This window comes from Trachurus trachurus, assembly GCF_905171665.1.
Source record: "Trachurus trachurus genome assembly, chromosome: 1".
Lineage (NCBI taxonomy): Eukaryota > Metazoa > Chordata > Actinopteri > Carangiformes > Carangidae > Trachurus > Trachurus trachurus.
The window spans coordinates 10,339,910-10,366,031 of record NC_139891.1 but is presented as its reverse complement, the minus strand read 5'-3'; the positions used below and the strand labels follow the sequence as shown (position 1 = coordinate 10,366,031).

At 39.8% G+C, this 26,122-nt stretch overlaps 2 protein-coding genes across 3 annotated transcripts; one reads left to right on the top strand and one right to left on the bottom strand.

Annotated features, from left to right (window-relative positions):
• Positions 1-299: 299 nt before the first annotated feature.
• Positions 300-4,389, top strand: LOC310993973 (up-regulator of cell proliferation-like; the record flags this gene model as incomplete). Its single annotated transcript, XM_083982463.1, has 5 exons — positions 300-369; positions 617-619; positions 709-981; positions 1,090-1,356; positions 1,931-4,389. The coding sequence occupies 5 exons, from the start codon at positions 300-302 to the stop codon at positions 4,387-4,389; spliced, it is 3,072 nt and encodes a 1,023-aa protein (XP_083838589.1).
• Positions 4,390-5,694: 1,305 nt separating this feature from the next.
• On the bottom strand, positions 5,695-23,993 carry cabp2a (calcium binding protein 2a; the record flags this gene model as incomplete). 2 transcript variants are annotated; one of them, XM_083971722.1, is made up of 8 exons in its annotated part: positions 5,695-5,720; positions 5,897-6,044; positions 6,142-6,251; positions 7,794-7,928; positions 8,521-8,551; positions 11,326-11,547; positions 23,201-23,383; positions 23,934-23,993. In XM_083971722.1, 8 exons carry the CDS (start codon positions 23,991-23,993, stop codon positions 5,695-5,697), a joined length of 915 nt encoding a protein of 304 aa, XP_083827848.1. The 2 variants fall into 2 exon arrangements, with proteins under 2 accessions (XP_083827848.1, XP_083827849.1); XM_083971723.1 differs by lacking the exons at positions 23,201-23,383; positions 23,934-23,993 and adding an exon at positions 11,796-11,843.
• Between the last annotated feature and the right edge of the window lie 2,129 nt (positions 23,994-26,122).

Here is a 26,122-nt window from a genome sequence, read left to right as displayed (position 1 = left end):
GCTGTGAAGATCTGCCTGACCTGCAACACCTCCTACTGTGAACCTCACGGCCGGCATCACTACACAGTGGTCACTCAGCGCAGACACATAGTCAAAGATGTGTGTGCTGAAATCCAGAGGAAACGCTGTCTGCACCACCACCTCCCTCCAGATTTCTACTGCAGGACTGATCAGATGCAGATTTGTAACATTTGTACCAAAGGGAATCACAGAGGACATGACATCATCTCGCTAAGGGCCCGGTGGGCTGAGAATCAGGTGAAAACCTGAAAATGTATTAATATATAAATGATGGCAAAATGTTTATCGTCATTAACACTGTTCTTTTACAGATACCTGCTGATGGAGACCCTGATCATACTGATACAGGTGAGTCACCCTGCAGATATTTTTGATAAAGGAAATATACTGTAAAAGAGTATAGTAGCTGAAATTCGCCATAACAAAACAGACCAATAAGGTGAGGTTTGTCTATGACATCATGTATATTTATGACAGGATGACTGTCCATAATAAGCATTTTCTCAGCTATTGCTGGGCAGAGGACACACTAATATTTAACAGTATCAATCAATCTTATGCCTTATGTTTGTGTGTGTCTGCGTGTGTTTTCCAGAGGGTAGAGTGTGTATAAGTATAGAATTGGATATGATGAAAAAAAATCTGAATATGATCCTGGAATGACTTAATAACTCTTTTGTTTGCCAGTGGTGCCCTCTCCTGGTAAGATTGAGTTCCTGTCAGTGAAGCCAAACTCTCTAGTCCTGAGCTGGGGTCGTCCAAAAGGCCTGGAAGGGACTACAAGCTTCCAAGTGAGGTGGAAGAGCTCCTTGATGGAGGCTGAACAATGCCTGCCTGTTAAAAATACTCAGAAGGTTGAAATAAACAACCTTCAACTTGGACAAAAGTATTTCTTCAGGGTGGTCACTGAAGATTTGGAGGGCAACTTAAGTGAATGGGTCACGGCATCTGTTTTCACAGGTAATATCAGAGATGCTGTGACATCTCACTTTTCTTTCACTACACTCTATTTACATTCTACTGCATGAATTAAGTTACATTCTATTACAAATACCTTCTGTCTTGCAGCGGTGCCTCCACCACAAAACTTAGAAAAAGCACACTCAGAGGCCACGGCTCTGTCCTTGAAATGGACCAAAGCAGACAACATGGAGGGAATTCCACATCAGTTCCTCATAACTGTTGAAAGTCCAGGGAAAGAGGCGTTTGTGTCATACACTGAGGACTGCTACAAGATGTTCTCAGATTTAAAGCCAGACACAAAGCACAAAATATATGTCTCATCTGTGTTAAATGGTCGGCCCAGTGAACCAGTCTCCATCAACATACACACAGGTGAGAATTTACTGGCCTGATTTCAAGATAAATACATAACTTGTCTGTAATATACCCTAAGACAATGCTATGATGCAGGTATTAGGCAAATATAAGGCCTGAATTATGCTAGAAAACTAGTTTATAGTTTATACTGGACAAACATAGGTATTGGGAGAGAGGGAAACCAGCTGTTATATTTACATTTTAAGACAGCCACTTGCATAAAGGTTAAAGCTACAGTTGGCAACAGTTATTAAGTCATATTTGCTGGAACTGTCACTATATTCTAATAGCCATACATGAAAATAATTTAGGAAAAATCATCCAACTCCTCTGGCTCCACCAACGGCCTTTAATCGTATTCGCAAAAATCTAATGCTCATATTCATTTCATCTAAGGTGCAATTCCAGCCACGACTGAAAGAACTGACAGAGAGAGAGACTAACAGAATGACTGACAAACCTTTTGTCTTCCAAAATCACCTAATTTTGTCTAGTAATCCTGATGAGTGAGTTGATCTAGCATTGATACCCTGATTAAGAGTAAAATGTTAGTTCCAGCACATTCACTGGTCTCTTGTTGATGTTTCAGAGCCATGTCTCAGGGACGTCCTGTCAAAAATCGGACTTGAAGACGAGTACGACAGCAAGCTCACACTTAGCACTGTCCTCGGGATTAATCAAACCGATACATCAGAGAGCAAACTTGAAACTGCGAAGTCACTCTGTGAGGCTTTTTTGAAGAGACTCATGATGTTGAACCCAAACGCTAGAAGTGTAAAAAGTGGATGCGATGTGGATGCAGAGAAGAGCAATGGCATCAACCCCCTGGACCTGACAACTGCATTGTTTCTCTGTTCGGACAGCTTTCTTCAGCAGAATATAGCATTGAAAATGGCACTCTGTCAGTTTGCCGTCCCTCTCTTGCTCCCCAACAGTGAAACAAGGGAAATCACAATGATGCTGTGGTCCTTGCGCGACATTGTGCAAACCTTCAGACCCTCTATGCATGCACTCAGAAAGTTAAATTGCGAAGAAAGAATTGTGGACTCTGATATTCCTCTAGTTTCATTTGTCAGGCTGGGGAGCACAGGCTTCTCCAAGTCTCTGATGTTGAACAAGCTGCTTAGCAACACTCAGCCACACCACGACACATTTTTTCATCGTGACATGGTTTACGGTGATGTACCAAGGAGGATTTCAGGCGGGCTAGTTGAAATCAGCTGGTATCTCCCATGTGGGAACAGGAGCATTGACAAATTCACAGATCCACTAGCTGTTGCCAACCTCAGAGGAGACATCAGGGCTTTTGAAAAGCAGTTTTCCTTCCTCTGTCAGACATCTGCAGCTATTTACATCTTCTGTGATGAAACAGAAACGGCTTACCTCAAGTGTCTGGAGGGAAAAGACGTGAAAGCAAGTGTCATTTTGATTAGCAGTGTACTGAGGAACACCTTTACACTCAAAATGTTGACTAAGGGATCACATCTGAAGACAACCATTGTTAGCGGGAAGAAAAAGACTGATACAGAGCTGGTAAAAGCTCTGCATGAATCAATTACCAAGATGCTGAAGAAATACCAAAACATTGTGTCAGTGGCAAATCAGGCCGACAGAGCTCGCTGCTGTGGTATCCTGGTTGATGAAGATAGTGATGAATGCCGGAGTGCCAGGAGGGATGTGGACAAGATCACCAAACGCATTACCAATGCCTCTGAATTCAAAGACAAACAACTGCCCTTCCAGGGGCACATCTGGAAAGTGCTTTCATGGCTGGAGACAGAGCACTGGAGAATGCGGAAAGTTGGCCATAACACTGAAGCTTACCACGAGTCTTTGAGAACAAAAGAAGAAGACCTTGAACGGAAGCAGCAAAGATTTGAGATGACAGCAGCAATGTTAAAGTTCCTTGATGGGATAGTCCCCTCCGAAGTGCAGCGCTACTATTTTCTCAAATGGCTGGAAATGGATCTGGATGATCTGACCCGGAGCCAGGTGTCATCTCTGCGGGATCGTTACAAAGAGCTCCTCCAGAAATCTCCTGAAGATGCCGAGAAAATTGCAGAAGTTGACAAGCAAATTTCTACTTGTTCATTACAGCTGGATCACTTTTCCCGAGAGTGCGGGCAGTTGTACAAGTGTGCAAATAGCCTGCCAGAGTACAGCCATCGGAGAAAAACTTTGGAACAACTGCCTGCACTGTACGCTCAGATGTTGATGGATGGTTTCCCTCTTGAGCTTGTTGATGGAGACGCAACAAATATACCAATGAAATGGATCACTGATGTGCTTGCTCAGCTTCACCAAATCTTTCAATGCAACATCAAACTCAAGGTCATTACAATCATTGGTTCTGAAAACTCAGGAAAATCGACTCTACTCAACGCCATGTTTGGAGTCAGGTTTGCCATCGGCAAAGCAACATGCACCAGGGGGGCGTACATCAGCATGATCAATGTCAACGAAGACACAAGACAGGAACTGGGTTGTGACTGCATCATGATCATTGACACAGAGGGACTGAAACCACTTCAGATGATTGAAGACGATCACAGCCATGAGTGTGACAAGGAAGTAGCAAGCCTCTGTGTGGCGCTCAGTGACGCCACAATCGTCTCTGTCTCTGGGGACAGAACCCAAGAGGAAGACATCTTAGAGATGGTGCTTCATTCTTTCACAAAGTTAAAGGATCCAGGGAAGAAGCCACTGTGTCATTTGGTACATGCTAACATGTCTGACATGTCTGGTGGAAAGAGGAAGTCAAAAGAACTGCTGGAGAAGCTTCATAAACTGATCAGGAAGGATGCTGGGCTGAAGAAGGCCAACATCTCCAAGGTCTCAGATGTGATGGAGTTTGACCACGGCACTTGCAGCTGGTGTCTTCCTCCACTCAGGCTCGGGGCTCCACCGATGGCACCCTTCAATGTTCACTACAGTGAGACTGTTGATGCTTTGAAAACGCGACTGCTACGGGATCTCGCACAGCGCAAAGAGGGAGGTAATTTGATGGATTTTATTGAGAGGGTAAAAAAATTCTGGAAGGCTGTGTAAGAGCTGATGTGGACACCAGAAAGGAGAATCAGAATATCTTTGTTGTGCAGGTTTTAATTTCATCAACAAAATAGAATCTATTTGATATGAAACAATAGACATGAAGAATGAAATCTGGTCAAGAAAAACAGTTTATTGTCACTATTTTTTTTTTTACCTTCATTTATTTACAATGCATTTTTGAATGTGACCTGTAGAATAATGTACAAATATAAATTAAATGTAAGTATTGTGTATATGCACTTTGCACTACAGTCTGTCAATTTATTCATGATATGGGGAACATAAGTAAACTGTGTGTACAGATATGTGGCAGGCTCCATAAATCAGCCTCTGCTGTCATCAAATCTCAGTTAAAGAGTGACAATTTGGTTGAGTTATTATAAAATAATAAATAACAATCATAGTTGAATTCCATCAGAACAGATCTAGATAATGCTGAAAGTAACTGATACATTTTTGAATTCTGAATTTATGCATTAGTTTGTACAATAAAAACACGCTTATAATCTCATGTATTTCCTCTATTATTCGCAAAACACTCCACCACAGTACCTATACTACAGTAATATCACATAGTCACAGTTACAACAGTTAAATCCAAGCCTGAATTGATGGTTTTAGATGTGGTATTATTGAAACAAAATACTAAAGTCATTTTATATACATTTTACTTCAGATTCAAGTCATGTAGTGTCGTACTGTAAACTGCATATTTAAAGGGTCGGTTCACCCATATTACAGAAAAATAGAATTTAAAAAATCTGATTATTTGGGTTTTATTTGACCAGTTTTTTAAAAAACATATATTTTATGCTATACTATGACTACAACAAACCAAATCCCACTTTCTTTGTTTGAGGCAGATATCTCATACGGAGCAAATAAACCCTAAGTTAGAGTTTAGCTGATGGTTAAGTAAGTGGAGGTATGTCAGAAAATCATCCTTTCTAATATGTGTGAACTGACACACAGACACACATACTGTATATGTATAGTATATACTGTACTGTATTGCTGATATACAAGACTCAGTTTATATCTACAGTATTCAAATTTAATAGACTACAATATTGGTTAAACCCTCTCCTTGCTGAGTTGCAGTCTATGATCTCTCATTACATGTTAAACACAAAGTACATTCATACAGTGGTAACACATTGAAGGGATTGTCTTATTTGAGAAAAGATTGAGGTAACTGAAAAAAAAATACAGACACCAAGAAGTCTTTGTACATCAAACAGAACAGTAACAGTGCAGCCTGGTCCATGGTGAGTTTAGTGCAGCAGAGTGAGGTTTGGTGAGTCAGCGAGACATCATTCGTACAAACTCTGCCAAGAAACAATAAAAGAAGAAAATTATTCTTTATTTATGTGTTATGTGACTTTTTAATTTCTTTCTGCATTCCTAGGAATATTTTACTTCATTACCTACTCAAAGCCATTTCTGGTGGTTTGTTGTTCTGCTCTCAGTTTCTTAAGTATTTATAACAACTCACACAACTCACCTTCAAAGTCCACCTGTCCGTCTCCATTGAGGTCTACATCTCGCAGGATCTCGTCGATCTCTCTGTGGTTGAGCTGCTCCCCCATCAGCTTCTTCATGGCTTCTCTGAGCTCCCCGAGACTGATCTGTCCATCACCATCTGAGTCAAACTGGGAAACAAAGTGGATGAGGTAAAATTGGAGAAAATTTGAATATTTAGAGGATACCAGAGCCAAAAAACAACTACTGTACAATACTATACCAAACCTCTCTGAAGGCATCCCTCAGCTCCTTGACTCCAATCATGTCTGCGGTCTCCGCAAGCATCTTGGGCCCCATCAATTCTACAAAATCTTCAAAGTCTACTCTGCCACCACCTGCAGGGCAATAATAAATTAATATTCAAGAACACGTGACATTTCTGTAACTATTGCCACACAACACTCAACACTTGGCACCAGGTAAATACTACCAGGGTGGACATGGCGCTAGCATGGAGCATGTCCTCAACAGCCAACAGGCCACATATTCACTAAAAGCTTATTTAAACCATTGTTTTTCACATTCAAATAAATATTCTGAGTTTATGTGTTTAAAACCATTTACTTTGTAATTTGTTTTCCTTGTATTCATGGTCAGATGCAGTTTTATGAAGCTGGTGGAGGAAGAGGCAACCAGACATGGTGGGCCTTATTTCAACAACTCTCCTTCTCTCTCTATCTCTGGCTGCGTGCCAAAAGTGGTTTGAGTTGCCCTCCCTCACTTGCCCTCAGGGGAATCCCCATCGCCATCACAAGTGCTGTTCCACTTTCTGAAAAGCTCAAATGAACTTGGTGAGATCGACCCTTGGAGGGCTGAGGGATCGAGGCACCATCGATGGTCACTCCAGAGCTGTATATCACCCACAATGCATTGCAATGGTGCAAGAAAAATACATCCATGGTGTGGCAGTGTCGGTAATGAACCTCAACCATCGGTTGTTTGCTTTCTACTCAAGAATAAATGAATTAATGGAAGGGTCCATTAAATATTCAATTAGACTACTTAAGCAGTGGCAACATGTCAGAGCAAACAAGTTTAAGTAGAAATATATAACAACTTATTTGTCACAAAAACACGTACGCCTAAAGAGCCTTTTTATCTGATGTTTCATAATCATATCTACTCAGTTGGTGCCTGTGTTGATGTGTAGCCTAGTTTATCCTTCCACTTGTGTTCGGGTCCTGTTTTCAGGCTTTTAAATGCATAAAAGTACCACATAAATGTGTTTATTGTATCAAGGCTAGAACAAAATCAAACAAAACCTTTTTTCACAAAATTCTGAAGTGCTTTGGTTAAAATTATGACATTTGTGTTGTTAGGGTCGGTTTTGACCCAGTTAGGGTTAGGGGGTTGAAAGAATCATCAGTGCAAAACCAACCTTTTCATGCATAAGGAAGCCTAACAACGTAACCAAGAGATGAGAAACAAATGGAATGATTAATAATTGTTTTTAGTGTGTTTTACAGCAGGTCAAAACTGACCCAAAGACAAGAGATGGTAGCAGAAAACTGAAGCTGAAAGACGAAGGTTAACAACGCATTTTGCTTGGGATTGTTCTATGGGTTGCAGGGTCAGAGGAGGCACAGCTCATCATCAGTGAAAGACAGAGAGACACAGACAGAGAAAAGGAGTATGATTAGAGTATCTATTATTGGATTTTCACCATTAATCAGCCAGGCCTTTTTGTTTGTTGTTTTTTTTTTGTTTTTTTTGCAGCTGCATCAACACAGTCACATCATTACATGGTGGACGTTCTGGCCCTGTGGCTGGTCCATCACTGTCTGCAGGTACTTTTTTATTATAAGAGGCAGTATGGTGCTACACCTACAACGTGTGGTCGACCCATGATTGTCTGGGCTGTTAATGAATGGACTTACAGATCTGCTGGCTGAGTTCAATCAGTTCCATCTCTGTCGGCATGTATCCCATAGTCCTCATACACTCCCCAAGGTCCTTGCAGCTGATGAACCCGTCTTTGTCTTTGTCAAATTCCTTGAAGGCCTCACGCAGCTCTGCAGGGAGAAGAATGAATGAATGAATGAATGAATGAATGAATGAAAGAGACAAAGAGAGAGAGTTACAGCTGTTTAAGTCTATAATGATAAGAATGGAACAGATTAAAAAAGAAGTGACCTTAGGAAACCTGATTTCTGCTGTAGACACTAGCTCAAGGCTGCTTTAGCCTGACTGTGCCGTCAGGGGTTAAGATGGCTCTGGTTGTGTTCCTTTCTGTTTTAAACTCTTCATTGTGAGGCATCTAATATTAGAGTCGTGCTACATCAGTGTGTCTGGGTATTCTTTTATGTGTATCTTTAATCAAAGCTGGTCCTTCACAACCTGGTAACACCAAATTGACATTCCTTAATGGCTTATAAATGTATCTATAAAATAGAGACTTATAACCTTTATTGTATAATGAGTTGCCTTATTTGAAATTCTCTTGCTTCACATTTCTGACATTCAAGCAGTGGGACCATTCAGGAGAGTGTCAAAAAGTCGAGCCACACACAGTACACAAAACACAGTTTTCAGATTTTCACTCAAACAGACGATGGGAGCAACAAAGGAGTGAGGACTCAGATTTAGCTTTTCGTATCTCTGTACCTTCCATTTCCTCTGGTCGTAGATCTCTGTCCTGCCGCGGTGAAGAGAAAAGACAGAACATACATACAGAAGAATGGACAGCCAGTCAGACAGATTCCACACACACATACACACACACACCCCCAGTCTGACAGTGTGTCCTACAGTATGTGCACACAGCCACAATGACAAAAATTTTTTGAAAACCTTTCAGTGTTTCATCTTTTAGTGGGCTCCTTCTTTCCTTTTTTTATGACGTGTTTGTTCCATGTTCATTCGTCTGAGCAGAGATTCTCTTACAGGATTATTCGGTTTTTGATCTGACTGACCCTAATAACCTTTTAGTAGATCTGCTTCACAATCTCATGTCCAATCTCATTCTGCTCCTGCTGGTGGAGAAGCTTTGAATGTCTGCCAAGCATATGCTCCGCAACAAGCATTCAATATGTATTACAGAAACAAAACAAAACAAAAAACTTTACACACACAATGACGGAACATAAAGTCTGCTTTTAGCCTCTGTCACCCATCTGTACACACTCTAACACACAAAGCTGATGAGATGGTTTGAATGTTGATACATTTCTAAAAACCAAAGCAAGCTACCACAGTTTAACATGTACAGAGTAAGCCGGTGAAAGCTAAAATCTAGATGCACAAAAGGGACTTTAAACAGTAACACATTATGCCACACACACACACACACACACACACACACACACAGACAAAAAAAACAGTTTTTAGTTGATGCAGAGCTGGTTTCACAGTGCTGGCACTGACAAAAGGTGACGCTGGGATAAGTTTGTTCACGGCATGTTCTGCGAGGCTGTGACATCAGCAGCAGAAATAATACAGACCTGGATTAGAGAGCGCAGGGGAGAGAACAGTGGCGGGGAGATTACAGTGGCAAATTGTATTACAAATCACAGAGGCTCATCGGTTTTTCATTTCCCTATCTGCTGCTGATTTTTTTTCATCTGCATCTGTGCCGCTGTCCAGCCGGTGCCTTGATTAAACCAACATTAACACACCTGCACAAGCTCAACGTACATCACACACACGTTAAGATTTTTTGCTGCACTAACCTTGACTAGCTACGCTAACAATTTGAGAAAATTGTTTACAGTAAGGCTCAGAGACCAACTCAGCCACAGAGTCAATGACATGTTCATCTTGTTATGCCAAACTGACTTCATTACCAAACTACTGGTGGTAACATCAGAGAATGTCCAACACAGTCACAACTGAGCAAAGGGAAACCAAAGGATCTATCTATGCCACCAACACTAAGGGGAAAAAGGCAAATGTAATACGTATGTCTGCTGCGTAGCCAAAGCATTCCTTCAATGTCTTATATTCTGTTTGCAATTTTAAGGATGAAGGGGATCAATTCAGGCTCTATGCATCATTATGCTAAATGCTCCATGCTGTTTCCCAGATATGTTTATAATGTTCACCACCTCACTTTACTGAATTAGCATGCTAATATGTGCTCGTGGGATGGGGATGAAGTTGCAGGTGATAAACCTGAGGGGATCCTGAATGTGTGTATCAAATTTTATAGGGTCCATCCATCTGATGACTCTAGAGACACAGACCAGCACATGGAAATTATCACTGTCAACTCTTATGGTGGGCTGCCAAACGAAAAGTCACAACAAGCAGTTCTGCTTCCACAGTTTCTAGATTTGCCAGTGAAAATGTTTCCTCAAGTCCAGAGACTTGTTGTCTTGAAGTGGTTGTAGCATCAGTAATAAACACAAACTATATTATCCACATGCCACAGTGTTAGCGTAACATTACTTTTCTTAACTTGCCTCGAGCTTAGATGATATAATCTACCTAAGAATCATTAAGGGTAATGAATATATAAATATTACCATGTTTGTTTGAGCTGTACAAAAATCAATGTGTAACTTATGTGCAAACCTATTTCAGAGACTCAGCACCATGACCCGCATGAGAACCATGACCCCTGTGAAGCCAGACTAGCTGTTTCCCTGTGTCTTATCTTTGAGCTAAATTAGCTAACTTGCCTCTGGCTGGGAAAAAAAAGTATTTCTCTAGTGCAGCTTTTCAAGGTTTTATGTGAAAATATAATCAGAACAAAAATATTGCCCATGGCCCAAGACCAGAAGACCCACAGGAATTATATTTAACAAAGGTCATTTACAGAATGCAGTAGATGAATTTAGTGCTTATGTAAAGGATCAATATATCATAAATTAATTCTACGCAGTAGCTCTTGTATCTATTCACTGTTGCTATATTTCTCCTCTGGACTCATCTCAAGGTCTTTAAAAGGCTCAGGAACCTATATCTCAGTAAAGCAAGGTGACCACACCACCAGCTTAATGGCTCTTTTCAATTAGGGCTACTGGCTGCACTGTCAGGAAATGACTTTGTTATCGATCTGTGACATTTCAATCATTTCTGCATAAGGCATTCGTCTGAAATAAGAGGTGCACATGATATTTGCACCTGAATTTATGGTCTATAATACAGTCCGGATAAATTGTGGGGCCAGTTACTCTGCCATTACAGTATAATCTGTTTTATTAGCAATTCTCATGATTCCTATGGGACATAGAGTACGTCTTGTTACATTTTTTCTTTACTTATTTATTTAAAGGTCTCTAAAGCCAAAATGCAGCATTTGTCCTATACAATTATTCATTGTTCATGTGTGGTATATAGGATTGATGGGGTGGGGGATGGTGGAGGTGATTAAATGTCTTTGGATGGATGATAATGATAATTCTGTACTGTGTTTGTGCCTGTATGATTTTGCGTGTGTGTGTGTGTGAGAGTGTGTGCCATACATACAAGCTGACTTTGTGCGAAGCCCTGTCTGAGGAAGATACAAGCAGGCCCCACTATGTTGTGAATCACGTTGCAGTTGTTAACCAAAGCGCACAGGGGCTCCTCATATTCCCGCTCACTGCCTCCTTCATCATCTTCCTCTGTGTCCGCCTCACCTGCGCCACCCAGTTCCCCCAGCATGGCGGCAGCCAATGGGGCGCTGTTTCGTTCTACAGGTGATACTTCCTTAGAGGACGGGAAGCAGCCAGTGTGGGGAAGAGACACACATACAACTTTAATTCCACTGACTGCAGTGAAACTGGGAAATTTACATCTTAGTTTCTCACTGTTATGGCAGTAAAAAAGAAATTAAAAATAATTAAATAAATAATGACTCCGTTTAGATGCAACCACAAGGCATCAATATCATAATCAGTTCAAAGCCTGTTACTAATCTTTTAACCTCGGCTAAAAGCAGGTGAATTAATCCTTACCTTGTTCCTTTTACTGTTCTTTTTAGAAGCCTTGTTGATGTTTCCCATCACCCTGCCTCTCTGGCTTCCCCGCTCCCTTTCCTCCCAGTTTGTCACCACACTTGTTTCTCCCCCTCTCTTGTCAAATGTCATATGAAAGTCCAAAATCCATGCTACATCCCATGCATCCTATGGGCCCTTCACACTCAGTGAGACAGAGGCAAATGACTCCGCTGGCACCACTACTACTGAAAGCGACTCCTCTCAGTGCACGTGCTATAATCCAAGATCCTATTGGTCCAGTGAGAGACAAGGTAGGCATATGATGCCGTATTAAATTCTAAACTCCTATAGGTTGTGGGAGTCTGTCACGATGAGCTTTGAGATATGTAGTGTGATATTAGGGAACAGCAACAGGGTACTGGAGGTTGTCAGGGTGGGGTGGGACAGCCGGGTCATATCAGGGCTGAAACAACCTGCTGCTGCCAGACTGTGTCTCTGATTGCATGACTGGACCATTTTCTCTCTCTCTCTCTCTCTCTCTCTTTGGCGGTCTCTCTCATTCTCTCTCTCTGACACACACACACAAACACACATTTTTCTATTTATCTGTCAGCCGCTGTCAGCCGCACTTGCCAGGAGTGATCCCTTGAATTTGGACCAACTTAATCTAATCCAACCCACCCACCTACCCCTCTCTGCCACTCAAACATTGTGCTTATGGCCTTCAAATGACTATTCTGGCAGAACTCTAGGTGTGTGTGTGTGTGTGAGTGAAAGAAAGAGAGGGAAAGAGAAGGGGGGTGGGGATGGTAGAATTATGGATGGAGAGTTGGCCGCCTGTTTAATCCCCGGCATTTCAGATTAGAGGGAAAGAGTTATGTTGACAGGCCATGGGAGAAGGGGCTTGAAGTGGGAGGAGAGGAAGAACATTTGTATTAGTCAGGCACTATTAATGTACAAAAGAGGGAAATGCAAAATAACAGAAATGGAAAGAAAGCGGTATGATGCAGTGAATACTGTAAAGGCCAAGACAGAGGGAGGGAGGCACGGCAAATTACAGTTAAAATGACAAGAAATTATAGAAATGATCAGAAAGACTGGGTTTTTAAAATAATGAACACATTAATTCAAATTCCAGTACTGTGTCACATCCACTTGATGATCCTTATTCAACAGTTCAATTATACTCTTTGAAACTATTGTCTTGTTCTGCTATAATCCTGGTATAAATTGTCTTCAATTTTAATGCAATATATTTTGTGTTTTATACATTATAGATATATCATCATATATATATATATATATATATATATATATATATATATATATATATATATATATATATATATATATATATATATATATATATATATATGTATATATATATATATATATATATATATATATATATATATATATGTATATATATATATATATGTATATATATATATATATACATCTGTGATCATGTTTAACAAACAAGCAAAAGCAAGATGCCTAGGAAGACACTCCTGTAATGAGGGCCAAATACAGTATGAGGATTTATGATGATTGGAGAGCATTTTACATTATACATTCATACACCCATACTATGTGTATGTATATATATATATATATATATATATATATATATATATATATATATATATATATATATATATATATATATATATATATATATATATATATATATATATATATTGTCTTCAATTTTAATGCAATATATTTTGTGTTTTATACATTATAGATATATCATATATATATATATATATATATATATATATATATATATATATATATATGATGATATATCTATAATGTATAAAACACAAAATATATTGCATTAAAATTGAAGACAATATATATATATATATATATATATATATATATATATATATATATATACATACACATAGTATGGGTGTATGAATGTATAATGTAAAATGCTCTCCAATCATCATAAATCCTCATACTGTATTTGGCCCTCATTACAGGAGTGTCTTCCTAGGCATCTTGCTTTTGCTTGTTTGTTAAACATGATCACAGATGTTAATAGGTACAAGTTTAGAATAACTCTTCTATTTCTACAATGTTTGCTCTACTTTACTGTTTGCTGTAATGAAACAATGCATTTTGCACCATGAGTAGAAACCGGGGGATGGTAGATCAATTGAGGGATTAAGCCTGGTTAGACATAAATGATCATTTCAGATGACGGACCATTGTAATGGGGACAAACTGTGATCTCAGGACTCTCTCTTGTCAGACTACTTATATAATTATATTCCTTCATAAAGGACTTGAAGAGCCTTTCTCTTCTTTGCAGTGGGATTTAAGCCATTGATTTGAGAGAGATTTGCATGTATTAGCAACTGTGTGATGTTATTTAAAATGTAAAATTCTATCACTAGATAGATGTCAGTAGGGAGATATTGCATTCATAACAGAATAATATTATAATAATGTAACTAATGGTGCAAACACTAGGAGAGGATAAGAAGAGGCACCTACATGAGAACAAATTACAATATAACAGACTCTGCTGGCTTTGACCTTTCTGCCCATGCACCCATCAATGTCCCACTTCATGGGCAGCATCTTAGGGGCACAAGTTGGCAGTTGCATTTCAATGACTCATTTGTATGGAGTCTGGATCAACCTACCCCTAGAATCACTATTGCACTAATAAACTTACTAAAAGTTGTATTGGAGCAAATAATGTTTCAGCTCAGTCTGCCAGTTAATGCTGTGAAGGCCGGTTTTTAATTGAAGAAAAAAAAAGTTGTGTGTTGTCAAGATTGCTACGTGACAATAGCAGCAATTTGTGACACTACACCCACACCCTTTAAGCGATGTGGCGTCTGAACTGGGACACAGCTGTGTCAAAAATGAATCCTAAAATAGGCCTGTAAGGCTTTACACTTGCCTCAAAGCATTTTTGAATGGGTTTTTGGTGAGAAAGCTGATGTTGGATTATTTAAAATCTTTTATGTCTCGCTAGTCCACCTTTACAGCTTTATTACTGCCAACAACTTTCTCAGAAGAAAGGCTTCTGTGTAAAAAAGTGTATTGCGTGTGTAGTTCAATAGTAGTTTAACATTAGCTTTTGGCCTCTGGTGATTGTATTTAGACCTCAAAACTCACACGTGCTGTTCATTTGTGAAGATTATCAGGCTGAACAAAACATTAAAATATCAAAAAATGTTTTTTGCAATAATATAAAAGCTTCTGGAAAAATCCAATTGACTTTATGCTGATGCTAAATTCTTTGGCCTGGAAAGTAGGTCATTTGATTGGAGAACTGGCCTCTCTTTGTAGTCAATACAGTTATACTAATTAAGATCCATGCTATTAAGTTCACGGGGAGACTTAAAATGTACAACAATAAAATTATATTGGAGGAGACAGCTCAGCTCAGTCCAACGTGATGCAATCTGGACTCGGCCCCACTCAAACCCACAGATTGTATCAGTTTGATTTATACAAGTCTCTTGCCAAAGCTGTCTCAGTATGGCCTCACATTTCAAACCACTGCTTTTCAGACCAGATCACAGACCTGAACTCTGCTGACACCTCCTGTGCTGCTTTCCAGGACACATCATGAATGGAATGAGTAACAGAGTTCAGAGCCACTACACAGTCCATCAGTCAGATGGTATGGGTAGGAAAAAAAAATGCCTCAGCCAAGAACAAGGTTCTAGGTGTGCACAGGCTATATCACCAGCAGGGGGGGAGAAAAGCTCAGTTTCATGCTATAAAATAGAACATGCACTAAGCTGTAAAACTCAAGTCCAACCACCAGGTGTCACCATAATGCTGTTTTTTTTTTTTACAAGAATACCAGCCCATGTTTGAATTTCAGGATTTGAAGTGTGAGATGAAGCAAATGTAACAGCAATAAATTAATGGGAGGGAGGGTTAGAAGCACCCATGGCCCAATCACAGATGGTTTTGTGTGTGGGATACCAACCCCATAGACATGACTCTCCACCTAACCCTGCAGTCTGACCCCTCAGTGGATGAAAGATAAAGTTCCATGGAGATTCTATTAAGTAGAGAGGATAGAGAGTGATGAGATGACTTGCGACAAAGGATTTGTATCCACAGTGTCTCAGTTATATAATAGCATGTGCCTTAGCCCACTGATCCAGCTGGACACCCACCAGATTAGCAAATGGAAGCTTCGTCCCTGTAATGGGCTTTTTCCCTCCTTAGCTTTCTATCATATATTTCACGAACATGCACAGAGTGCTTCCGATTAACTGGAGCAGTGGTTTTAAGTGGTGATATCTTGCAAAATGCAAAGAGTGATAGCCTATGGCATATGCACACAGAAAGCGAAAGCAAAACTGTTTTCCTGTTTTTGTCTGGCTCTGGGAAAAAAGAAAAAACTCTGACACCCTGCCTCAATCAACAGCCTGTTAAGAGCACAAAGCTTTTCAGCTATAAAACCTAAAACACAGCATTTGGGTGAGAATTCATGCGCCATCCCTAGACAACAACAGATGCCTGAAAGACAAGGATAGAAGATAGGCCCATGTAAAATCCAGAGCCGGGGCAGTAAACAACATGATGGACACATTCCAAAAGGCAGGATTTTAGCGTGCCATGCTACACCAACAGCTTTGGTTAGGTCACTTCAAACATTTTGGCTGAGATGGGATGGGCCCATGTGTATTTGCATACTTATGCATGCACACTGACATACAAACACAAATTTATCTCAGAGGCTATAAATCAGTTAATATGAGGAAAATAGGATAATCTATGATTGAAACAATGCACATTGTCATCTGGAGAATCAGAATGAGAGCAGTTTTAGAGTCTTCATCATAATGTCATAGTACAGCAGTTACAGCTGTAGTGTCAGTGTCTATAGAATAGCATAATCCCAATCCATTAATAAGACTCTTAATGTGCAATATACAGTATGTACTGTAGCCTGACGTCACACAGAAACATAAAGTGCTCAACCCTCTGACCTTGGACATGAGTGGAGCTCTCTAGAAATAGAATATCTGCAAGATGTCTTGAGTCTGAGTTTTAGGGAAGTGGATCGTGTTGAGGTGAATCAGCTGAGTTAAGTGTGGGTTCACCACAGATGAAGGCTGAAATCACTTTTTATGTTCATATGATGTATGAACATATATAAGAACTGTTGTCAGCCTGGATAAGCCTGCTGGTATGGTGATAGTAAGAGTTCAAATTAACCATGGCTGTCTGGATTGTCCCACATTCCCTGCTGTCATTCTCACCCACTTTCCCAAAGGGAGGATAATGCCTGTTGCACCTGTCCAGATTTTGTTTATGCATTTTCATGTGGCCTAAAAGTCAGATCTGAGTTTCCCCTGAGGTCCTGGTGGTTATATGGATTAGAGATACTCCGTAATAAGTAGGTTGAAGGGGTAAAACGTCAGAAAGGTTGGAACTGTGTGTTCTTTATCTCTATCCATGAGTATAGAACACAACTGTTGCTGCTCCCTGATGTAATGGAACAGTCGAGTGGACAATCTGTCTGCTAAAGCTGCTCTTGTCTTTACAGCATTGTTCTCATTGCTTCCTATGCATTTTCTACAAATACCTAGATTTAACAGTAAAAAGATTTTGCTCCAGTGAAATTCCAATTTTTATGTTTACTAAGAGCGATTCTTACTTTTGTGGGTTCAGAGGACTTTGCTTTTCGCTTCTGTATGAAAATGTATTTATAATATGTGACAAAAGTTAAGGTAATCACTGACTGGTTGAGAGACAATGACTGATTTTGATTTTTATAGTCAGCAGCGTGACATGATATCAGCTCTGTGGAGGAACCACACAGTTTTGTGCAAAATACTGATGTGCAAAAGCAGGTTGATCAATTTTAAAACCACAAAGATCACCCAACCCTAACCCCGGGGTGTTTAATGATCTGTATTATACTGTAAAGGATGCTCCATTTGATGGACTGTTTTTCCAGATTAAACTCATGCAGGCTGTGCCACAATCTTAAAATTTCCATGTGACATGCATGAATATCAAGACATGATGATTTATCATATGTTCATGAATCTATTACTTTTGTGCTGATTATTTTAGATATACAAGGAGAAAATGATTGTGAAAAAACAAGTTTGCCTTTATAGACATAAGTTTTCCCACAGCCGTTGACTGGCACATTCTTCATTGCCCAAAACATTTCCCACACTGTGAAATACTAACAGCCAAAATTGTGTGGACAAGCATAATAACTTAGTCATCTACAAAATTGTTCTTTGATCTCTTTAACAGGTTAGAGACTGTGATATCGAGCAGACAGCTTGGCAGCCGCTGTCTGTTACACCAGCCAGTTCAAACACGTCAAAGAGCAGAGAGCGGCAGCCAAACCATTAGACACTGGCTCCCACAACACAAAGAGTGTTGAAGGATCCTCTCGCCCAGGATAATCTGACAGGGCAAGAAGGTAGCTCCCAGCAGATAAGGTCACGTCCTAGATTTTCTTTCCTCAAGTCTTATTTTGTCAGGGTTAAAGATACATTTTAATAACATTTCTGCAGGACCAGACAACATTTCGTTGTTCTCTCCTTTAATTACCTGTCGATTCTTCACTCAGCTGTCAGATGAAAGCTTAATGGCCAGTTTCACAGACAAGGCTTAAGCCTTGAGACAGACTAGAAGACTCATTTCAGCTTGCTTAACTCAAATGGACTTGCACAGACATATCTTAAAATAAGCAAAGGTTTAACCTGTTCTACATTAAACCAAGCTAATTGAAAGAAGGATACTAGCTAGTCTAGGACTACATTGAAGCCTAAATTAATCCTTCTAAATTAAAGCCAACATGTCATACGTAGGCTAGCCAGATGAATCCTTGTTCTATCAAATGTCCATCAACTCCTGATGTTGAGGAGAACAGAAACCATAAGAACTGGATTTCTATCAATGTTCAGGGTGTATGCACTCAGCTTTCAAACATTGTGACCTGTTGGAAAGGTGCAACTCACGATTTGATTTGCCAAATTTTTCATGCCACAATTGCATGTTCCTTACGAATGTGGCACCATTTAAAAGGGAAATAAACAGGCTTTCCAACTGTATAAGATTTTTCAGCAAGAAGCATTGTTACAACAAGGGAAGAATCTACCTAACATTGATTTTCTTACTTTATGGGCTAAGTACCCGTAAAACATAAAAAATATGAATATAAGAAATATCAGATACTGACACTAACATAAATTGTTTTAATACTCACTGAAGTTTTTGGCAACCCATGTGTTCTCATTTAGAGAGATTACACTAAAGCACATCAAAAATGATAAAAATTAGAATCACAGACAGAGGAGGAGAAAACAGTAACAGGATCCATCCAATTTCATCCAACAAACATGAGAGTCCTGTAAACCTCAGCCAATAACAAAGAAATACTTAGTATATTTAATAATATTTAGTTTGCTGACATAGTAGCAGCTAACCTCTGTCTACAAATTGTTTTCTGACTGTTTTCTATGTGACAGTAAGAGATAAAGCTGAGTAATTAAACACTGTGTGGATTACAGGTCACAGTGCAGCACATGGAAACTGGTAAATCTGTCACTTAGCCATTTGTTTACAGTTAAAGCAGAAGTGAGTGATATATTTGTGTTAATATAAGTCTTAAATAGTTATATCTTCCGACAGCAATCACTTACATAGAGTGTTTGGACTGAAACACGGGTCTCTCAGTCCCTCTGCTCTGCTCTGAGCCGAAGAGAAAACATTTATCGTATCCTACAGTTTTTATCCAATGAGGAGAGAGAACGGCATGCAGGGCTGTGTGTGCAGCCAAGGAACGCCGTGAATGTGGTGACGTAGCGACGAGGACTGTTATGGTGCGTTCAAGGAAACTCGTATTTTTCCGACCGTGAAGTGGTACCAGTTCGATCTGGTACGAGTTCACCGGTCGGAAGTTACGAGTGGCCGTTATAGTGACTTTCACCGGTAAAACAGGTCGGAAAAACACGAGTGGGTTGCCTGGAACGCTACAAAGTCGTAAGTTGTGACTTGAAGCTGTAATTTACGATTTCAAAAGCCTGCCTGGAACGCAGCATTAGCGAAAACGACCGGATCACTCACTTCTGCTTTAAATGTTTTTTATCTGACTTAAAAATGTATGTTGTATGTAACTATTTGAATTTGACTAAAAAGCAATCGGCGCTCCATCTAACTGATTTGAGTCTTGTTCTTTCACTCATTCAAGCTCTAATCTCCCTGTACGTTTATTTCTTGATGACATCCAGTCATCCACCACTCAGATTCTCATCATTTACTCCATCTGTTGCTGAGCATATAGATGACTCATCTAGTCAATGACAACGGGAGGATAAAGAAAGAGAGACGATGGGGAGAAACACAACAAGGCCTTCTTTTCTTTTCAGCAGACGTTCAGTGATGGATTGTGAACAGATTTAGAGTTTTGAAAAATGTGACAGCAAATAGCTGTACAGTGTACACTCAACCTTGCTTCCCTTGGTTGCTATTTCCATCCGCTTATACTTTCTGACCTGTATGATGCAGCTCATATTGAAAGCTCAAATTCTCAGTGATTTTGAAAACAAGAGGGTTTAATTTCTAAAATGATAACTTTTGCTGACAGATGTTGCAACATGTAGCTGGATACTATGGACACTAATAAAGGTGGCTCCTTCTGTTGGCTGAAATGTCTGTTAGTCAGCAGGATTGAGCAATAAGTTCTGAATTCCACCAGTTTTGGAGGAGGGATGGGACAGGGGCAAGAATGAACACATTAAACTTTGGGCTCTGGTGTGTTTGGCCTTGACTGAGATCCGAACTCCACCCTCATTTTTTGAATGAGAATCTGGTAAGTGAGGAAATCCTACATCCTCGCTCATCAGGGTCAGCACTCCTATGAGGGGTCAAAACTGAATATTGCTGTAACACATTCATGCATAACGTAACAATGTGAGTCTGAGAATGTATGTTTATCTGAGAATGTATATAGGTGTGCATTGTCTGTGATCAATGTGATTGCAATGACCTGGAAAACAATACTAGTAAAGCATCAGGCTCTATTTATCTAAACTTTATGGCCCAGCAGCAGTGTCTAAAGAGAGCTTTCTCAAAAGACCCTGATCATTCTTCACTATGGCTGTGAAATACCCAAATAAATCAACAGTTACATTGTCTCCCTTTAAAAAGTCTCAGGAAAGAAGAAGCAGAATGTATTGTTTGATGAGGTTACTGGACCGTAACAGTTCCTGAAAGGGGACCGCTTTCACAGATACCACTGCCAGGAAGGTTAACCTTCAACACATGACAACAACTTTTGTTGTCATGTGCCTAAATGGAAGTGATGCACTGAGAAAGTGTTTTCCAAAATAAGAACATAAAAAATAGGTTCATCCTTCTGGATATGAAGACCCTACTGTGCCTATCATGAAGACAAATTTCTACCCAAATTTGAAACAAACTCATAAATTAAAAATTGGGAGTGTTACAGTAGAGCAAGGCTGTCTAGAATTAGAGTGGAAGGAAGATAAAATAAAAACGTGCCACAGTCTTCAACAAACAAGGCTGAAATAATTGAAATATCAGAGTCGTTCTTCTTTGCAGATATGAAGGTTTTGAAATAGGAGTCTCTCTTTTTGAAGGAGGTGTTTGTTGTCCTCCGTCTACATTCTGCTCTTCTACTCTCCCCTTTTACCTGAGATGAGGAATTTCAGTGGGGCCTTGACCTGGCCTTCATGAATGCAATACAATCTAAAACAAATGTACATAAAATGTTGCACTGACCAACATTTAAAATAATGATAATAATAATAATAATAATAATAATAATAATAATAATAATAATAATAATAATAATAATAATAATAATAATAATAATAATAATTAAAAAAATATAAATTCATCTCTAATTGAAAGAAACATTGAGAAACATGTCTACACACATTTTCTACAGCTGCATGCAGATACATGATTAGCATGTATCGTAACATGTTGCACACATGATGGGGATGATCCTCTTCTTCTAATAACTTTACATCCAAATTCACAGATGCGTGTCCACTATGCGTATCCCATCTGTTCCTCCTTGCTCCGATTTGCATTTTGATCACACTCAACATGTTCACACAGACGAGTAAGCTTACATGTCCTATGGAAGGTCATAGGTCAGGGTCTGAATCAGTCTGAGAGCCTGATGATCTGGACAGTGATTATTTTGTACTGGCATTTGACTCTCATTTAGAATGAACTTTCTGCTTTTTCTCACTTGTCCACTGTCTTTTTCTGTTTTGTTCAGCGTAACTCTACAGTCTTCCTCTGGCCTGTATTTCGCCTCTATCAGGTAATTGCCTATTTTCTTATTCCTAGAAATATGATTACGTGCTCATCTCCTCACTCCTCACATGCTCTTGAAATGAAATGAAAAAATAATCCCCCCCTTCTGTTTCTTTTCTACATCAGAGGAATAGTATGAGGGCACCATGGCAACCTGCTCATTCATTACTGGTTTCATATACAATTCGAAGTTTAATGTGCTGCATCTAGAAAACAATGTTGTTATACGTGAGGGTGTCATATTCTTACATTTGCGTATGTAGCTGGTTTCTAATGAGGACAGAAGAAAAACAGAGGGTGAAGGTGGACAGGTCACCATCCCATCACAGGGTCGAGACATGGAGTCAAAAACCTCACGCACTCTCTGGCAGTTTAGAGATGTTAATCAACCCAGTGTGCACAATTTTGGAATAGCCGCAGGCACAGGGGGAACATGCAAACTCCACCCAGAGAGGCCCCAGAACCCTCTTGCTGTGGGGTGACAGTGCTAAACACAGCATCACTGTGCTGCCTTGACACGTTTTACAGTTACAGTAAAAGAAAAAAATGAATGCTATTCTCTTGTTTACAGATGGGCCAGGTAGACACTTTCAAATGCAAAAACACATGCCAGCGATAAGGCAGAATCCAGTTATTTTTCCGCCTCACTGCTTCTATGGCCTATAGCTGCAGTTTATTTAATCAAGAATAAAAGGCACTGCCTGGTTCACAGCTCCTGTCACCTGCCTCAGTGCTTTCCCTCTCTGATGCACACAACTCAAGTACTAGAGATAATCCTGAAACAAACACTCTCGTGTGATAATCAAATTACTGTGTGCAACCTAAACAAATAAACAACCCGGGCAAAATGCACATTTACTCTCACAGGTCCATAGTGTTCATGCTTGTTGTCTAACAAACATGTTTAGAGTATTTGTCATGCAAAACCTCATTGTTTACATCAGAGTTTGCGAGCTTTAAGTCTTTTCTTAGATGAACTCATGGCTGTTTAAACTCAATGCAGCGGAGAGATGCTCTCAGACAGAGACTGGTCTGATAGACTACGTACTAATGCCACATAGACAAAGAGACAAAAGAAGCACAGTATAGAGTAATGCAGTATCCTATACCTGCCCGAAGACGGAGTCAACAATTGGCCGCAGCTTTCTCCTGTCTCCCTCTTGCAGCCAGAGGTCCTCAGGGTCACCCACAGGGGAGCACAGACTAAGGGTCTTGGCCTTTGGCTTTGGAGGCCTCTTCATACTAGCTGAACTCCATCGCCTTAATGACTCAATCTTCTTCTTGATGGAACCCTGGAGAATACAGAATGATTTTAAGTCACTGCAAAATAAGGACAGATGATGATGCATGTAGTCGATTTTATTAAATTAAGTCATTGCAGGAATCAAAATTCCTTGAAACAAAGGCATTAAAAAAAAAAAAGCTAAGGGGGAAGAAGCTGCTGCAGCAAAGGTACAGTAAGACTAAAAGCACAGACACACACACTGTAGGTCAAGTAACATCCACACACCTACCATTTATTATTTAACATAATAATAAAATGTACCAGCTCAAATAAGTTTGGTAGAAACTGGCAAAGTTCACTGCCTCAAAAAAACAACAACAACAACAACAACAACAACAACAAAAAGGTAATTGATGGAAATCTTGATGGGATGCATTTTGACCGGCTTAGTGGTTACCACTAACATGGTCATGTTTAAGTAAATAAAAATGACACAATAAGTTGTTGTGTAAATAGGTCTACATCAGCCTGACCACATGAAGCATGTTACTACAGAATATCATGACATGAGCATTTCTGAATTGAACAGTGGCAGGGTTCTGAGTGCATCCACTGACCTTCTTCATTAACTTCCCCTCTGTCACCTCCACGGACGATACACCTTTCACATCAGTCATCTTTGCAGCCCAACTTGCATACACGTCCTCTCTCTCTGTGTGTGTGTCTCTCACTCTCTCTCCTGTCACGTTCCTGTCCACTCCTCCTCTTTATCTGCCTCTAGGGCATCTGACACTGGTTGATAATCTGAGGCATATCTCCTACTGTTGTCGCTCCTCCTTCTCTCATCTAACTCTCTCTACCTCTGTCATCCCTCCTCCCGCGCCTACATCCATCATTCACTTTTTTCATCTGCCAGCTTATAACCACCTCCTCTCTTGGTTTCTCTCATGTAGATATCACTGTCACGCTCTGTTGTTTTTATCTCTTAGTTTAATTGATACGATTTAACATGTTTGTGTTTTCCCAGGGTGTCTCATGGAAAACATATTTTTAATGTATAAATAATAAAGCTGAGTATAAAACAATGTGTCACTGACACTTGTGCACACACAGTTTTCACTCTGACACTATTTTCTGCCCATGTACATGATATTAATCCTGTATTTATTTCCCCCGTGCTCTCTCTCTCTCTCTCTCAAACACTCTCTTTCTGATCTCGTCTGTTCCAATGCTGATGTAGGCTTGTCCTCAATCCTCTGCACTTTATAGTGCTTCCCATTGTTTATTACATTCACCATATGGCCCTGTGCAGCGCTTACACAAACACACACATAGCACACTTCCTGCGCAGTACGATGGCCATTGCTCTATGATATTTCTGCTCTGGGCCAAGGACACTCTTCTGAGATGTTACTTTGAACTGTTAACTCTGTGAAAGACTAATTAAGAGGACAAAGAAAAGTCTGTAAATATAAAGAGGGATAAATAAAATAATTTAAAGACTGCTTTTCTTTTTTTCTACTGCTTTTGCTGTTATCTTGTAACTGACAGGCTTTCCTGCCCAGGCTTAGTGATCAATTCCTGCACATGGAGGTGTTGGCAACAGGGTGTTCCCTCATTACGTCTGATTTAAACCACCACCAAAGAGTCTAGGGTTGTATTCAAAACTGCATACTATACTGCTAGTACGTACTGATGTGGCCAAAATGCAGTATGCAGTATGCAAACAAAAGCAAAATCTACAGTATGCAAAAAATTCCCGGATGTCGTACTGATTCGGAAAATATCTCCAGTATGCATCTGACCAGTCTACATTGCGTATCCCACAATGCAATGCGCCCCCCTGATGTGTCATAAAGCTTAAAATCAAACTTAATGCAGACTGATCAGTTCATTGTAAAACATTTATTTATTGATGTAAATGTGGTGATACAGAGCCCTGAGGCGCTGCTCTTTTGTCCAATACACACAGGAAGCTTCACTTTTCATTCAAACAAACTAATGCGACTGCCACAATTGTTAGATTTCATCAATGAGACCAACATTTATCTCCTAAAACTAGTTTAACCAGCCAGTGGTAAACCTCTAAAAACCTGCAGGTAAGTTAATTAGCGATCGTTCTCTCTCCCCCCGGGATGACGACTAAGGTTGGTCGGCCGACCAGGTCTGCAGAACGGCTGCTGCCGCTGTGATGTTGCGGTCGTTGCGGAGCTTCACTTCTCCGAAAAACATCAGAGCAAACTTCTAAACAGCTGTCATTTGGATAAACTGGTCGTATATTTGGGATCTAAACAGTTACTTTCTTGCATGAAAAAATAATCAAACTTAATAAAGTTACATAATAACAGCGCTAAAGCGGGAAATAAAACAGCTTTTCACCTGTTTTACAGCTACCGCTGCCAGTTGCCGTGAAATGCATACTGCGGTGTTGGTCTGCTGAAGTAGCATACTGAATCCCACATTCAGTATGCAGTACTAACGCAGTATGTAGTAGGCAGTACGGTATTCGGTTTCAAAAACAGCCTAGGCCAGTATTGGGGTCGGGACCCCATGTTGGGTCGCCTGAAATGTCTAGTAATTGATAAAAATTACTGATTTTTAAAAAAACAAAACAATTACTATTCTTTTTGAAATTATGATTAAAAATAACACACCCAATCTTAAACAACTGTATTCTATACTTTCACTTTCTCGCCAGAAATTTGTTGGGACCCACTCGCTTAGGCCTTCAATAGGATCAACGGATGTTGCAATGAACAATCAAACAAGGCAGTAAAAACACACAGAACACTGCACACGGACTTCC